This window comes from Hemiscyllium ocellatum, chromosome 17 (genome assembly GCF_020745735.1).
Source record: "Hemiscyllium ocellatum isolate sHemOce1 chromosome 17, sHemOce1.pat.X.cur, whole genome shotgun sequence".
Classification (NCBI taxonomy): domain Eukaryota; kingdom Metazoa; phylum Chordata; class Chondrichthyes; order Orectolobiformes; family Hemiscylliidae; genus Hemiscyllium; species Hemiscyllium ocellatum.
The window spans coordinates 74,801,187-74,818,642 of record NC_083417.1 but is presented as its reverse complement, the minus strand read 5'-3'; the positions used below and the strand labels follow the sequence as shown (position 1 = coordinate 74,818,642).

The window sequence follows — 17,456 nt, the reverse complement described above, 5'->3', positions numbered from 1 at the left end:
TTTCCCTATTCCCTTTCTTGGAACAGAGGAACACCATTCGCCTCCCTCCAATTAGCCGGTACTACTCCCATGAAGAGTGAGAATGCAAAGATCATCGCCACAGGCGCAACAATCTCACTTCTCGCTTCCTGTAGTAACCTTGATTATATCGGGTCTGGCCCTGGGGACTAATCGACTTTGATGCTTCCCAGAATTTCCAGTGCATCCACTTTCTTAATGTCAATCTGTTCAAGCCTATCAACCTGGTCCACAGTGTTCTCACTATCAACAAGGCCCCTCTCGTGAATACTGAAGCAAATCTCATTACATTCATGATTTGTCTGGTAAAGGCCAAGGATGGCCCGAAATCATACTAAAGTGGAAGAAGTCTGCTTTTAATAAGTTCAGATATGATTTGACCATAGTGGACCTGGAAGTAAATCTGTCACAGAAAAGTGGAAAGGTGGAACCGTCACATCCTGTGAACTCTGGATGTTGAGGGATATACGTTGTTGGATTGAGAAAGAAGGGGAAAGTACCAAGGGCTCAGAGCAGCACAACTCCGGAGGAGTATTGAATATGCAAGAGGAAGCTTGAAAGGAAGGTTAGGAGAGCTAAAAGCGGGCATGAAAGGATACTGACAGGCAAAATAAATGAAAGTCCTAAGTTGTTTTACAGGTACATTAAGGATTAAAGGGAATTGAGGGAAAGAATAGGGTCTATTAAAGGACCACGGTGGTAACTTTTACCTGGAGCCAGAGGATGTAGGTAGGCTTCTAACTGAACATGTGTTGGTATTCAAGGGATTCTATAGCGAGGGATAGCTATAGAAATCAGGGGAATAGTCTGTGATACAATTAAAGAGATTAGCATTAACGGAGAAGGTGTTCTGAGTGGCCTGACAGGCTTAAAACTAGTTAGATCTCCAAGTTATTGAGTGAGGCAAGAAAGGGAATAGCAGGGATGCTTGCAAACAATTTCAATTTCTGTCTCACCAGTGAAGTGCCGTTATACAAGAAGGGTGCAATGGATAAACCAGGAAACTAGGCACGCTGTCTAACTCAAAGGTGGGGAAACTATTGGAAGCAAATCTGAGAGACAGAATTAATCTCCATTTTGAAAGGCAGTGATTAATTAAGAACAGTCAGCACGGTTTTGTTAAGGGGAAGTGATTTCTGACCGATCTGACTGAGTTTGATGTAGTCTACTTGGACTCCAGCAAGGCTTTTGAAAAGGTCCCACATGAAACTGATTGTGAAGGTAAGAGCCCTTGGGTTGCAAGAAGATTTGAAAAATGGATGTACAATTGACTGAGCAGCAGAAAGCAGAGTGGAATGGTTGAGGAGTCATCTTTGATTGCATGTGTGTGTCCAGTCAGGTCCCACAGGGATCAGTTTTGGTGCTCTTGCTGTTTCTGCTTTATATAAATGATTTAGGCTTGAACATAGAAGAGTTGATTGTAAGTTTGCAGATATACAAAAATTTGTGTGGGTGTAAATAGTGAGGTGATCCTTAGACGACAAGAGGATATAGACAGGCTGTTCAGCAGAAAATGGAATTCAGTTTGGATAAATGTGAAGTGATGCCCTTGAGCATGACAAGCAAGGCAAGAAAACACATGAGCGGTGGGGCCCTGGGTAGCACCAAAGTTTACAGGGACCTTGCTGTGCATATCTGGTGGTCCTTTAAGGTATCAGGGCAAGTGGATAATGTGGTTAAGAAGTTACATGATTTATTTATCTTTATTAATTGAGGTAGAGTGTTTAAGAACAAGGGGGTTATACTGGAATTACATAAGACTTTGGTTAGGCAATAACTGTGTGCAATTCTGGAATCCACATTATACAGGAGGAATAGCGCTGGAGAAAATGCAGCGGAGATTTACCATCATGTTGCCTAGGCTGAAGAGTTTGTTATGAAGAGAGATTGGAGAGTGTGGGTTGTTTCCTCAGAGAAGAGGAGATTGAGAGGGGTCATGACTGAGCTGTGTAAAACTAAGAAGGAGAAACGTTCCCATTGTTGGAGGGATCAGTGACCAAGGGGAAGAGGTTAAAGGTAGGGGGGCAGAATGCGCTTAGAGGAGATGAGAGGAAAACCTTTGCCACCTAAGAGGGTGGTGAGAATCTTGACCTCTCTGCCTGTAGGAACGGTAGTATCAGTGACCTTTGTAGCATTTAAGAAGTCTTTAGGTGTGCACCTGTGATGCCACTACAAGGTTAAGGGCAAGTGCTGGAAAACGGGATTATAATTATGCAAGTTAGCTCGCTGAGCTAGAAGGTTTGTTTTCAGATGTTTCATCAGCATGACTAGGTAACATCATCAGAGAATCTCCGGTGAAGTGTTGATTGTATGTCCCGCCTCTCTATTTATAGATCTTGGTTTCTTATGGTGGGTGATGTCATTTCCAGTTTTCTTTTCAAGGGAAGATAGATAGGATTGAAATCGATGTATTTATTGATGGACTTCTGGTAAGAAGGCCATGCCTCTTATAATTCCCGTGTGCGTCTTTGTTTCGCCTGTGCTCGGATGTGTGTTGCCCCAGTCAAAGTGGTGCTCTCTTTTGTCTGGATTTATAGAAACTAGGGAGAGTGGGTTGTGTCTTTTGATGACCAGTTAATATTCATATATCCTGGTAGTTTATCCGACGTAATGTTTTTTTTTTACACTTCTTGCATGGTATCTTGTAAATTACATTAATTTTGCTGTTAGTATCTAACGGATCCTTTAGGTACATTAGTCCCTGCTTAAGTGCGTTGGTAGGTTTGTGGGCTACCATGATGCCAAGAGATCTGAGTTAGTCTGGAAGTCATTTCTGGTATATCTTTGATGTAAGGTAATGTGGCTAGAGTTTTTGGTTGTGTTGTGCCTGCTTGTTTGGGTTTGTTTGAGGAATAGGTGGATTGTGTTGATTGGGTAGGCAAAAGTGAGGACTGCAGATGCTGGAAACCAGAGTTTAGATCAGAGTGGTGCTGGAAAAGCACAGCAAGTCAAGCAGCATCCGAGGAGCAGGAAAATCCACGTTTCAGACAAAAGTCCTTCATCAGGAATACAGGCAGAGGGTGGAGAGAGTTTCCTGCTCCTCAGATGCTGTCTGACCTGCTGTGCTTTTCCAGCACCACTGTTTATTGGGTACCCATTTTTCTTGAAAGCATTGTATAGATATTTTTTAGATTACATTACTTACAGTGTGGAAACAGGCCCTTAAGCCCAACAAGTCCACACCGACCCACCGAAGCGTAACCACCCAGACCCATTCCCCTACATTTATCTCTTCACCTAACACTACGGGCAATTTAGCACGGTCAATTCACCTAACCTGTACATTTTTGGATTGTGGGAGGAAACCAGAGCACCCGCAGGAAACTCCACACAGTGCCTGAGGCGGGAATTGAACCCGGGTCTCTGGCGCTGTGAGGCAGCAGTGCTAACCACTGTGCCACCATGCCGCCGACTTCTTTTTTCTTCTGCTTTTTGTAGTTCTTGGGTGCTGCAGTGTGATGTAGCTCATTGAAATGTCTCGATGCAGCTCTGTTTGTAAGTGTTGGGATGATTGCATCTGAAGTTAAGTATTTGGTCTGTGTTTGTTGTTTTTCTGTAGACGCTGGTTTTGAAGCTCTCCGTTAATTTATCGTTCAACTGTCACATCTAGGAATGGGAGTCTGCTGTCGTTCTCCTCTTTTGTGAATTTTATGCCTGTCAGGATATTGTTGATGGTGTTGTATGGTTTCTCTAATTTGTTCTGTTTTGTGATTACAAAGGTGACAAAAGCAGACCCAAAGTTTGAGTTGGATAGATGGGAGGGTAGTTTGTTCAGGTTACTGCATTACTGCTTGCACTATGAACCCTGATCTTGGTGATCCCATAGGGGTTCTGTTAACAAGTCAATGGGTGAGAATTCTTAGAGGCATGGCCTTCTAACCAGAACTCTATCAAATAAACACATCGATTTAGATTCTATCTACCTTCCCATGGAAAAAAGAACCAGAAATGACATCACCCACCTTACAATACATTGGCGATAGGCCAATGGACCGTTCTCTGCGTTGTAGATCTTGATGGTTCTATTACTTCATGTCAAGGTTTGAGATATTGTTCTCTTTGAACAGGTAATGAAAGAGATCAAGGAGCAGAACATTAAGATTTATGAATTTCCAGTTACTGAAGATGATGAAGATAATAAATTGATAAAGAAGTTTAAGGTAAATTGTTTTCTCATTGTGTACAGAAATCCATAGCTCACTGAGAGGTTGTCAGTCTCCACACAGCCCTGACTAAACCACACACCTCACTCAGAGCATGTTACTGTCTGCACAGCACTGACTAAACCACACACCTCACTCAGAGCAAGCTACTGTCAGCACAGCACTGACTAAACCACACACCTCACTCAGAGCATGTTACTGTCTGCACAGCACTGACTAAACCACACACCTCACTCAGAGCAAGCTACTGTCAGCACAGCACTGACTAAACCACACACCTCACTCAGAGCATGCTACTGTCAGCACAGCACTGACTAAACCACACACCTCACTCAGAGCATGTTACTGTCTGCACAGCACTGACTAAACCACACACCTCACTCAGAGCATGTTACTGTCAGCACAGCACTGACTAAACCACACACCTCACTCAGAGCATGTTACTGACTAAACCACACACCTCACTCAGAGCATGCTACTGTCTGCACAGCTCTGACTAAACCACACACCTCACTCAGAGCATGTTACTGACTAAACCACACACCTCACTCAGAGCATGTTACTGTCAGCACAGCACTGACTAAACCACACACCTCACTCAGAGCATGTTACTGACTAAACCACACACCTCACTCAGAGCATGTTACTGTCAGCACAGCACTGACTAAACCACACACCTCACTCAGAGCATGTTACTGACTAAACCACACACCTCACTCAGAGCATGCTACTGTCTGCACAGCTCTGACTAAACCACACACCTCACTCAGAGCATGTTACTGTCAGCACAGCACTGACTAAACCACACACCTCACTCAGAGCATGTTACTGACTAAACCACACACCTCCCTCAGAGCATGCTACTGTCTGCACAGCACTGACTAAACCACACACCTCACTCAGAGCATGCTACTGTCTGCACAGCCCTGACTAAACCACACACCTCACTCAGAGCATGTTACTGTCTGCACAGCACTGACTAAACCACACACCTCACTCAGATCATGTTACTGTCTGCACAGCACTGACTAAACCACACACCTCCCTCAGGTCATGTTACTGTCTGCACAGCACTGACTAAACCACACACCTCACTCAGAGCATGCTACTGTCTGCACAGCACTGACTAAACCACACACCTCACTCAGAGCATGCTACTGTCTGCACAGCACTGACTAAACCACACACCTCACTCAGAGCATGCTACTGTCTGCACAGCACTGACTAAACCACACACCTCCCTCAGAGCATGTTACTGTCAGCACAGCACTGACTAAACCACACACCTCACTCAGAGCATGTTACTGACTAAACCACACACCTCACTCAGAGCATGTTACTGTCTGCACAGCACTGACTAAACCACACACCTCCCTCAGATCATGTTACTGACTAAACCACACACCTCACTCAGCATGCTACTGTCTGCACAGCACTGACTAAACCACACACCTCACTCAGAGCATGCTACTGTCTGCACAGCCCTGACTAAACCACACACCTCACTCAGAGCATGTTACTGTCTGCACAGCACTGACTAAACCACACACCTCACTCAGATCATGTTACTGTCTGCACAGCACTGACTAAACCACACACCTCCCTCAGGTCATGTTACTGTCTGCACAGCACTGACTAAACCACACACCTCACTCAGAGCATGTTACTGTCTGCACAGCACTGACTAAACCACACACCTCCCTCAGGTCATGTTACTATCTGCACAGCACTGACTAAACCACACACCTCCCTCAGAGCATGCTACTGTCTGCACAGCACTGACTAAACCACACACCTCACTCAGAGCATGTTACTGTCTGCACAGCACTGACTAAACCACACACCTCACTCAGAGCATGCTACTGTCTGCACAGCACTGACTAAACCACACACCTCCCTCAGAGCATGTTACTGTCTGCACAGCACTGACTAAACCACACACCTCCCTCAGATCATGTTCCTGTCTGCACAGCACTGACTAAGCCACACACCTCACTCAGATCATGCTACTGTCTGCACAGCACTGACTAAACCACACACCTCCCTCAGAGCATGTTACTGTCTGCACAGCACTGACTAAACCACACACCTCACTCAGAGCATGTTACTGACTAAACCACACACCTCACTCAGAGCATGTTACTGTCTGCACAGCACTGACTAAGCCACACACCTCACTCAGATCATGCTACTGTCTGCACAGCACTGACTAAACCACACACCTCCCTCAGAGCATGTTACTGTCTGCACAGCACTGACTAAACCACACACCTCACTCAGAGCATGTTACTGACTAAACCACACACCTCACTCAGAGCATGTTACTGTCTGCACAGCACTGACTATGCCACACACCTCACTCAGAGCATGCTACTGTCTGCACAGCACTGACTAACCCACACACCTCACTCAGAGCATGTTACTGTCTGCACAGCACTGACTAAACCTCACTCCGAAGTGACAGCTTGTCAGTCTCCACATAGCACTGACTAACCCACCCACACACTGAGAGCATGCCACTCTCTGCACAGCAATCTATTTCTAAGATGAATTATTTTTTTGATCAATTAATCCCTCTTCTCCTACTTATACTGTTTACTATGTCACCTTGCTAATAGTTCCTCCCTTCTCAACCATGTTAGTTACCCCAAACATTCAGTGAGGTTTGTTTGATATAACCTATACTTTTCCTGTCTCTGATCTGCTTATTCTTGTCCCGTCAGTCAGTTATTACAAACACGCTTTTCAAAGTTGGTCTGATCACAAATGCTGTCAGCCTCAATGTGATATCATCAATTGTGGCCTCACCCGCATCTTACATAGTTGTAGCATAGCCTTCTTGCTGTTGAATTCTATGCCTAATAAGCTAATAAGAATATGCCAAATGCCACCTTAACAACCTAGTCTACATGTCCTGCCACCTTCACGGATTTGTGCAATACGTCTAAAGGTCCCTCTAATCTTCAATACTTTGAAGGGTCTACCTTTCACATATAATCTCTGACCTTGATAGCCCATGTTAAGGCATTGACGTGCTCAGAAAATGCGGAGTTCATTGTAGTTTCCATTGTAGATGGGGATGGTTATTCATGTCAAAGGACTTTTGGATTTCACCTAACAAGCATTGATATGGGCAGTAGCCCCCAACAATTTATAGTCAGTTCTTCATTCTGTCCATGCCACATATAGTTTTGGATAAGCAGATCAGGTCAGGCAACATCCGAGGAGCAGGAGAATCAATGTTTCGGGCATAAGCCCTTCATCTGGAATGAGGTTTGTGGACCAAGGTGCTGAGATAAATGGGAGGAGAAGGTAGGTAAGAATGCAGTAGGTAGATGAAGGTTGGGGAGAAGGTGATATGTTGGAGAGGATGGTGGAGCCAATAGATGGGAAAGACGAAGGACTGGTCAAGAGGGCAGTGCTGAATTGGAGGTTTGGGACTGGGTTAAAGTAGGGGGAGGGGCAATCAGGAAACTGGTGAAATGCACATTAATCATGTGGGGGATGCAGGGTCCAAGCCAGACGCTGAGAACATCTCTGGGACACCCGCACCAACGAATCCCCCCCATCCCTACAGCTGAACACCAACTGCCCCTCTCACTCAACCTAGCCCAGATTCTGGGCCTCCTCCATTGCTAAACCCTAACCAACCAAGGACACCTCATCTACCACCTTTGGTCCTGTGCGATTGCAGGGCCCATGTGGATTTCCTCTCCCCTCACCTTGTCCCAATGCCAAGCTTCCAAGTCTGCACCACCCTCTTGACCTGTCCATTATCTTCCCTATCTATTCGCTCCATCCTCCTCTCTGACCTATCACTTTCTCCCCCACCTTTAAATATCTATTGCATTCTCAACGACCTCCCCTCACGCCCCCCCCCCCCCAAAACACATACACATGCACGCACACACCCATCCCCTCCCATTCCCATTTATCTCACGAGCCTCATTCCTGATGAAGGGCTTATGCCCGAAACATCAATTCTCCTGCCCCTTGGATGCTGCCTGACCTGCTGTGCTTTTCCAGCACCACACTCACGATTCTGATCTCCAGTATCTGCAGTTCTCACTTTTTCCACTGTTAGTTTTGCTAAAGCTTACTGAGGTATTGATTAGATTAGATTTGCTACAGTATGGAAACAGGCCCTTCGGCCCAACATATCAGCACCTACTCTTCGAAGTGTAACCCACCCAGACCCATTCCCCTACCCTATATTTACCTCATGCACCTAACACTATGGCCAGTTCACCTGACCTGCATATCTTTGGATTGTGGGAGGAAACCGGAGCGCACAGACAGATGTGCAAACTCCACACACAGTCGCCCGAGACGAGAATTGAATTTCACACAGACAGTCACCCGAGGCGGGAATCAAACCCGGGTCGCTGGTGCAGTGAGGCAGCAGTGCTAGCCACTGAGCCAACGTGCCACGCTGTATCTTGTCTATTGCTCATCAATTTCTGATAAACTTCATCACATAAGGGATATTCTGCTGCTGTCTTCATTACCACAAAGTTCACACCTTTTCATGGATCTTGAAATTTCTCATTCAGTTCGGAATTTTGCCAGTGCCTCCACTGCAGTCCCTATCCATTGTTTCATTATGTTTTCCACAATCCCTTTTTATTCTTTGCTATGTTATTGCAGATTGATGCACTCAGTTGCTATGTCTATGAAGTATACAATGTAATTTTCTTTGTCAGTTTAGCTCTTACCTTTAAATCCATTGCTACAACTTCATTGAAGTCTGTTGAAGTCGTTGAATCTCTAATGAGAGATTCATTATGGGACAGGATGTTCTTTTTTTAACCCCCATAATTATCACATTTAATTCTGATCTCTTCAAAAATTTAGTGAGTTTAAATCCCTTATTCCTACACATTTTAGTGTTTTTAACTTTTGAGAAGATGGCTGGGCCAACTGTTGGTGAAATTTTAAGATAATTAGTCTGTTTTTTGTCCCCTTCAACTCCTAAGCCCAGTGCCAATGACATCTCTTTGCTATTTTGATTAGAAAAGTTAGGCCTTACTAAAGGAATAATTATAGATTGTGTAGCTGAAAATCTATTGACCTCCCAAAATCAATTGCTTTGACAGGTTTCATGTCCAGTTTTATTTGAGCTATGTTCATAGCCAGCTTGCTCAACAGTAAGGCCATTTCACTTGATACCAAACCTGTGCTGATAAAGTGGTTTGCCACTTCTATTTTACATACAGTTATCGCGTTTTCATTGACTTAAGTGTGTTGTAATTCCCAACCTTGAAGCAAGTAGAACTCTCAAACTCTTGGTGTTTCTTTCGTCCTTGTTACCTACAGAATTTTGATAATGCTGTAACCAATGCACTCCACACCTTGGGCATGTATTCACTGACCAGCAGCATTTTAATAATTTGAGCATTCACCTCCTTGTGACCAGTACAATTCCGTCAGTTTGATTGATATCACCCCTCCCCCCTTTTCCTGCAGCTTCATTTTAAAAACCTCGCTGTTCCATTCAGGAAATGATTGCATCATAATGTCTCAAGCTACAGCCAAAATCTCTTCACCATTCCCATGCATTCCTAGGCTTCATTCTTTCCTTGTAGTTTCCTGATTCCTGCCTTATGTCCTAACTGCCAAAGTTGTGTTTATCTTTGTTGCTTTTAGTTATGATCCTTCTTTGCTGTTGATGTTTGTGTTCAGTATATGGGCAGGCTCAAAATGCAGCTGCAATTGAATCTTTTTTTTGTGTTGCCATTTATGTCAAGAAGGTTGCTAAAAATTAGTGTTTTTCCAGGAATTTTTGTAAAGCCACTGATATCTGTTCTGAAGCATCTTTCTTTCTGAAAATCTAACTGAAGTTAATATTCTGGGCCCACTTATGTTCCACACCTTAGCACAGTCAAATAATGTAAAGACAAAAATTGAGTTAGGAGATTTTGCAGTCTCTCAAACTCTTGTTAAGTTTCATTATATATTCTATCAAGTATCTCTCCAGCTTTATACATTTATTCAAGTCTGACTATGAATTGTTCATTTACCAAGTCATTAGAAATTTGTCTGTAATTTTTAATAAATTTCCAAACCTTGGCGAAAAGTCGTGTCCTGACACATGACACTTGGCTTTAACTATTTTCTGTAATTCATACATTGTCATGTTATGTCTCAATGATATCTTAATTTCCAATCACCACCTGTAGGGAACCATCCTATGCTACCACTATGCATAGATTACAACACAGCTAATGAGAAATCAAGGCACATTTTTTCTTTGGAGCGAGGCACAGTTTTTTTTTCTCTTGCTGCATCTCTCTGCTTTCATCCCACAGCAGTGTCGCAGCTGGCCCCTATCTGTATGTGCTCATAGACAGTTAATATTCACCAGCTGTTCCTCTTGACCTTAACAGTGACATGAATAAATCTTTAATATTGTGATTGAGCAGGCATTTGTTCAGAGAAGTGTATCTGACTACGACTGGAAGCCATGTTGAAATGGATCTTCCACAGCTGGAGCCAGGATTTGATTTTGAGAGCAGTGTTCTCTGCCCCATTGCCCCTGCTGCGGATTCTGCTGTAACCAAATAGAGATTGAGGGTAATGATGATCTTTGCTCTCTGTAGGACCATGTACCACTGGCAGTCGTTGGAAGTACTCTCGTCTTTGAGGTCAATGGGCGAAAGGTTAGAGGTCGCCAGTATCCATGGGGAGTTGCAGAAGGTAATGTTCTGTTGATTTCAGCTTTGGAATTTAAGTGTTTTATATAATTATGTCCAAGCACCAACCAGCAATCAAGCCCATGGACCATCTCCAGACAGCACCACTCTTCCAGATTTAATCTCTGTGACTTCAGGACCAGACCGTCAGTTATGACACTCCCCACCCCACCCTTTTCTTCCCCCTCAGGACCAGGCCACCAGCCAGGAGTAGGCATTGGCCTACAAGTATTATTGTTACATTATTAACCTTGAGACCACCTTTGCAGATTGTCAGATTTGGATTCAGTAATAATCTGGAATTAAAGTCTAATTATGACCATGAAACCATTGCTGGATTGTCAGGAAAGACCTGTCTGGTTCACTCATGTCCTAAGGGAAGGAAATCTGCCATCCTTACCTGGTCTGGCCTACATGTGACTCCAGACCACTGATTGTGTGATTGATTCTTAATTGTCCTCTGGGAGTTCGGGGATGGATAATAAATGGCCCAGCCAGTGACACATTTGTCTCATGAATCAATATTTTAAAAAAGTCACGACCCTCCTTCCTATCTCAGGGTCAGGCCTCCAATCATGATCATTCCCTTCCTCCTCACTCCCGTGTGGCTGTTATATCCTAAGCAGTTGTTTCCAACTGAGTTCTGTACCTGTTTCCTTCTCCGTTTTGATTTTGCATGCCTGTAAGCTTCATCAGAGCCTCCTGCAAGTCATACTTTCAAACAGCTTTTGTAAGCTCCTCCTTGACCTCTACACCCGGGCATCTGCACGTTAAGACTCCAAGCTGACATCTTCCAGTCAATACCAACATTTTTCCAAGCTGGGTCCCTCCTCTATTTTATGGTTAATATCAGGATTGTTGAAGTCTTGCTGGGCAGTTCTGGCTATAAGCATATGCAAACTCAAATTACATTCAACAAGTTATTTTGACTGTCTGTATGGACCCCAATACAGTATTGCTATTTCTATGCTGTCTGTAGACCCACAATGCCAGTATTGAGGAAATTTCAGAATTTGACCCACTGTGCTAAATTTCGAAGTCAGAATGCTATGGGGATTGGAGGGGAACTTGCATGTGTATTCCTAAATGGAAGTGTTCATGGGTTTGGAAAGTGTTCGCTGAGGTGCCATGGCAGAATTTCTGCAGTGAATCTTGTAAATAATACATGTTCCTATTACTGAGCATCTGTGGCAGAGAGAGTGGATGTTGAACATGGTGGCTGGGGTGACAGTCAAATCAGCTGCTTTATCTTAGATGATGATTAAGTCCAGTATTGCTGCTGATGCTCATCAGCTCATCATGGGTACCTTGTTTTGAGTTGCTACATCTGTTTGAAATCTATCCCACTCAGCTCAGGCATGGATGGATACCTCTGTAGACTGGTGAAGTCAAACTTATGTGGGTTTGCCCTCTTGCTACTTTGTTCCCTGCCACTGACTCAGTCTACCAGCTGTGGTCAGCACAGTCAATAATGGCGCTGAACCACATTTGTGATGGTGAGCAATGAAATTAATTAAAAACATTAAATGTAATGTGGAAGATGTGAGATTATCCACTTGGAAGAGGCTGAAAGTGTTGATGTACAAAGGTGTCCTTGTCGATAAGTCACTGAGGGCTAATATGCAGGTGCATCAATCTGTTAGAAAGGCTAATGGTATTTTGGTTTTTATCAGAAGAGGATTTGAGTGGAGAGGTAATGGTGTCTTGCATCAATTGTATTGTAGCTTGGTTGCACATAGCACCTGAAGTACTATGTGCAGTTTTGGCTTGCATAGAGTAATGTGATGAAGGTTCACCAGACTTGTTCTCAAGCTGGCAGGGCTGTGTTCAGAGTAGAAATTTGGCAAACTGGGTCTTTGGTCTAATTGAAACCCACATAATATTTAAAGGGCTATGCAGGGTGGATGCAAATAGATGTTTCCTGTTTTGGGAATCTAGAACCAGGGGCCAGAATTTAAAAGTAAGGGGGAGACCACTAGGAACATAATGAGATGAAATATTTGTTTTACTCAGAGGATAGTAAAACTTTTGGAATTCTCCAGCAGCGGGGGCTGTGGAAATTCAGGTGTAGAGTCTGTTTACGTTTGAGATTGGTGTTTACTAATCCGTTGGTGGGACAAAGGAAGAGATTCTTTGGATTATGTGGAGAAAAGGCACTGAAGTGCTCGATCGACTGGGATTGTATTGATTGCAAAGAGAAGCAAAGAAGAATTACGAGAAAAGACAAACAGTTAACATCAAGAGAAAGTCCAAAGTCTTCTACAGGCATATGCATAGCGAGAGTTGTTACAAGAGGAGTAGAGCTGATGAACAACCACAAAAAAGGGATTTACACATGAGCAAGGAGCATTGCTAAGGTGTCAAATAAATACATTTTGCATCTGACTTTACAAAAGAGGCAAATGCTGCCTTTGTGACAAAGGAGGAAACTATCTGTAAAAAGAATGAGGCCATAGATTTCGAATGACATGCAAATGTAATAACCCAAAAAAAACATTTTCACACAAGTAATTAGGTCAATGGAGTATAGTCAGTTCTGCTATAACGCGGTGGTTATGTTTTTGTGCAATTCTGTGTTATAAGAAAATTACATAATACCATTTAGACTAATGGGACCAGGATCCCATTATGACCAATACATATAACAAATTTTAAAACTACTTGCTTTAAAACAGTGCCCTCAATTTGTCAGTCGTGTTATAACAGATTCATGTTAGCGAAATGCGCATTATAGCAGAACGACCTGTACACTGCCTGGAGGCAAGCTCAGCTGAGGCATTCAAGATGGCATTGGGTGTGTCTTTGGATATGTGTACGGAAATAGTGTACAGGGATATGGGGGGAAAGGATCTAGTAATAGAATTGGTGTGTGCACGAATGGACTGAATGGCCTCCTTCTGCACCTTCCCGATTCTGCGTGTGTTTGATTTATAGCCAAGATACCAGGACACTGCTGTGCTTGTCTAATGTTACCATAACTATTTGGATAGAAGTAGTGGGTGTAAGTATGGGGGAAATGCAGGAGATTGACGTTAAGTAATGATGCTCATTTTAAGAGTGCACCTTCTGCACTGTAACAAGTTTGTGATTCAGTGAAGAATGGAGCAAATCTGATGGGCTGAATGGCTGATTCCTGTTCCTCTTGACAAAAGAGCAGAATTCCAGAAGTGAGGTGGGAGTGACTGCCTTGATGTCAAAGCTATCTTTGATCAAGTGTGGCATCATAGAACCCTGTGAAAACTGCAGTCAGTGGGAATTGGGGGCTAATTTTGTGAATGTTTGTTAAACAAAGGGATTGTGGGTCAAAAGCAGGTATATCGAGTTAGGCCACAGATCAGCCATAACTTCATTGAATGGCTTACACCTGTTGCTATTAATTCCTTCCACAACTGATGATCAGTAGCAACAGTATATATCATCTACAATGGGTGCCACAGAAACTCACTGTCGCAGCTGAGACAGCACCTTCCAAACCCACAACCACTGCCATCTCAAAGGACAATGGCAACTGATACATGGAAAACCACCTCATGTTCCCCTTCAAGCCATCCTGACTTGGAAATATATTGCTGTTCTTTTGTTGCTGAGTCAAAGTCCTGGAATTCCCTTCCGAGCAGCATTATGGTCTAGGCTGTGGTTCCAGAAAATAGCTCACCACCTTCTCAGGGCCAACTACAGATGGGTAATAAATGGCACATCCCAGTTTTTTAAAAAAACGCCAATTTGTTTATCAGTGTACAGAGATCAGAGGTGAATGAAGAGATTAAAATGCACCCTTTGTGTGGAGCCGCAGGAAATGGTGGCGATATTAAATGAGTACTTTGCGTCAGTATTTACTGTGGAAAAGGATATGAAAGATATAGATATGAAAGATGTAGGAAAATAGATGGTGACATCTTGCAAATTGTCCGTATTACACAGGAGGAAGTGCTGAATGTCTTGAAATGGGTAAAGGTGGATAAATCCCTAGGACGTGATCGGGTGTATCCTAGAACTCTCTGGGAAGGTAGAGAAGTGATTGCTGGGCCTCTTGCTGAAATATTTGTATCATCGATAGTCACAGGTGAGGTGCTAGAAGACTGGAGGTTGCCTAACGTGGTGCCACTGTTCAAGAAGGGTGGTAAGGACAAGCCAGGGATCTATAGACCAGTGAGCCTGACGGTGGTGGTGGGCAAGTTGTTGGAGGGAATCCTGAGGGACAGGATGTACATGTATTTGAAAAGACAAGGACTGATTAGGGATAGTCAACATGGCTTTGTGTGTGGGAAATCATGTCTCACAAACTTGATTGAGTTTTTTGACGAAGTAACAAAGAGGATTGAGGACAGGGCGGTAGGTGTGATCTATATGGACTTCAGTAAGGTGTTCAACAATGTTCCCCATGAGAGACTGGTAAGCAAGGTTAGATCTCATGGAATACAGGGAGAACTAGCCATTTGGATACAGAACTGGCTCAAAGATAGAAGGCAGAGAGTGGTGGAGGGTTGTTTTTCAGACTGGAGGCCTGTGACCAGTGGAGTGCCACAAGGATCGGTGCTGGGTCCTCTACTTTTTGTCATTTACATAAATGATTTGGATGCGAGCATAAGAGGTACAGTTAGTAAGTTTGCAGATGACACCAAAATTGGAGGTGTAGTGGACAACGAAGAGGGTTACCTCAGATTACAACAGGATCTGGACCAGATGGGCCAATGGGCTGAGAAGTGGCAGATGGAGTTTAATTAGATAAATGCGAGGTGCTGCATTTTGGGAAAGCAAATCTTAGCAGGACTTTTATACTTAATGTTAAGGTCCTAGGGAGTGTTGCTGAACAAAGAGACCTTGGAGTGCAGGTTCATAGCTCCTTGAAAGTGGAATCGCAGGTAGATAGGATAGTGAAGAAGGTGTTTGGTATGCTTTCCTTTATTGGTCAGAGTATTGTGTACAGGAGCTGGGAGGTCATGTTGCGGCTGTACAGAACATTGGTTAAGCCACTGTTGGAATATTGCATGCAATTCTGGTCTCCTTCCTATCGGAAAGGTGTTGCGAAACTTGAAAGGGTTCAGAAAAGATTTACAAGGATGTTGCCAGGGTTGGAGGATTTTAGCAATAGGAAGAGGCTGAACAGGCTGGGGCTATTTTCCCTGGAGCATCAGAGGCTGAGGGGTGACCTTATAGAGGTTTACAAAATTATGAGGAGCATGGATAGGATAAATAGGCAAAGTTTTACCCTGGGGTCAGGGAGTCCAGAACTAGAGGGCATAGGTTTAGGGTGAGAGGGGAAAGATATAAAAGACACCTATGAGACATCTTTTTCACGCAGAGGGTGGTACGTGTATGGAATGAGCTGCCATAGGAAGTGGTGGAGGCTGGTTTATTTGGATGGGTAAAAGAATAGGAAGGGTTTGGAGGGATATGGGCCGGGTGCTGGCAGGTGGGACTAGATTGGGTTGGAATATCTGGTCAGCATGGACAGGTCGGACCGAAGGGTCTGTTTCCGTGCTGTAGATCACTATGACTCTATAACTGAAAAATAGTATCTTGCATTTATTTTCTGTGATTGATTATTGTCACATGTACCAAGATACAATGAGCATTGTTTCATGTGCTATGCTGGCAGGTCATATCATACAAAGTGCATCAGGGTAGCAGAACAGAGTGCAGAATGCAGTAATACAGCTGTAGAGAGAGATCAGAATTAACAGCAGAAAAGAAGCTATTCTTGAATCTGTTTACATGTATATTCATTTTTTTTCTACCTTCTGCCTAATGGAAGTGTGTTGAAAGAGTACAGTCGGGTGGGGAGAGGGTCTTTGATTATATTAGTTGCTTTTCTGAGGCAGCAAAAATTATGGATGGGATCAATGACTGGTTTGCATGATGGACTCAACTGTGTTAATGACTGTATGTAGTTTCTTGTCTTGGAAGAACAGTTGCCATACCGTGGTGTGATGCACCTGGATAGGATACTTTCTATGGTGCATCTGTAACAATTGGTAAGAATCCTTGTGCGCATGCTGAATTTTCTTAGCCTTCTGAGGAAGTTGAGACACTGTGCTTTCTTGACCATCGTGTTGACGTGGGTGAACCAGGAGAGATTGTTGGTGATCATCCCTTCAAGGAACTCGGCACTCTCGACCCTTTCCATCTCAGCATCACTGATTTTTGCAGAAGGAGCCTGCCCCGCACTCTGCCTCCTGAAGTCAATGACCAATTCTTTTGTTTTGCTAATGTTGATGGAGAGATTGTTGTCTTTATACCTTGTCGCTAAAGAGTCCATCTCTTTCCTGCATTCTGTCTCGTCGTTGTTTGGGTCCCAGCCTACAGTAGTGGTGTTGTCAGCAAATTTGTAAATGGAGCAGGTGTAGAATTTGGCCAGTCATGAGTGTGTAAGGATTATAGTAGGCAGCTGAGTGCATAGTCTTCCAGGTCTGTGGTGTTGAGAATTATGTTGGAGGAGGTGTTGTCGTCTAATGCTGATTGTGGTCGGTGAGTCAGGAAGTTAAGGATCCATTTACAGAGACGGGAGCTGAGACCTAGGTCTCTGAGTTTGGAGATTAATTTGTTTAGAATTATGGTGTTGAAGGAGGAACTGTAGTGAATA

At 43.7% G+C, this 17,456-nt stretch overlaps 1 protein-coding gene across 1 annotated transcript in view; it reads left to right on the top strand.

Moving 5' to 3' along the window:
- Positions 1 to 17,456, top strand: part of LOC132824045 (septin-7-like) — a 96,336-nt gene that overhangs the window by 62,850 nt on the left and 16,030 nt on the right. The window contains exons 7-8 of the mRNA XM_060838311.1: positions 4,086 to 4,178; positions 10,781 to 10,877. Coding sequence (XP_060694294.1) covers positions 4,086 to 4,178; positions 10,781 to 10,877 — 190 coding nt within the window. The remainder of the gene's footprint in view (positions 1 to 4,085; positions 4,179 to 10,780; positions 10,878 to 17,456) is intronic.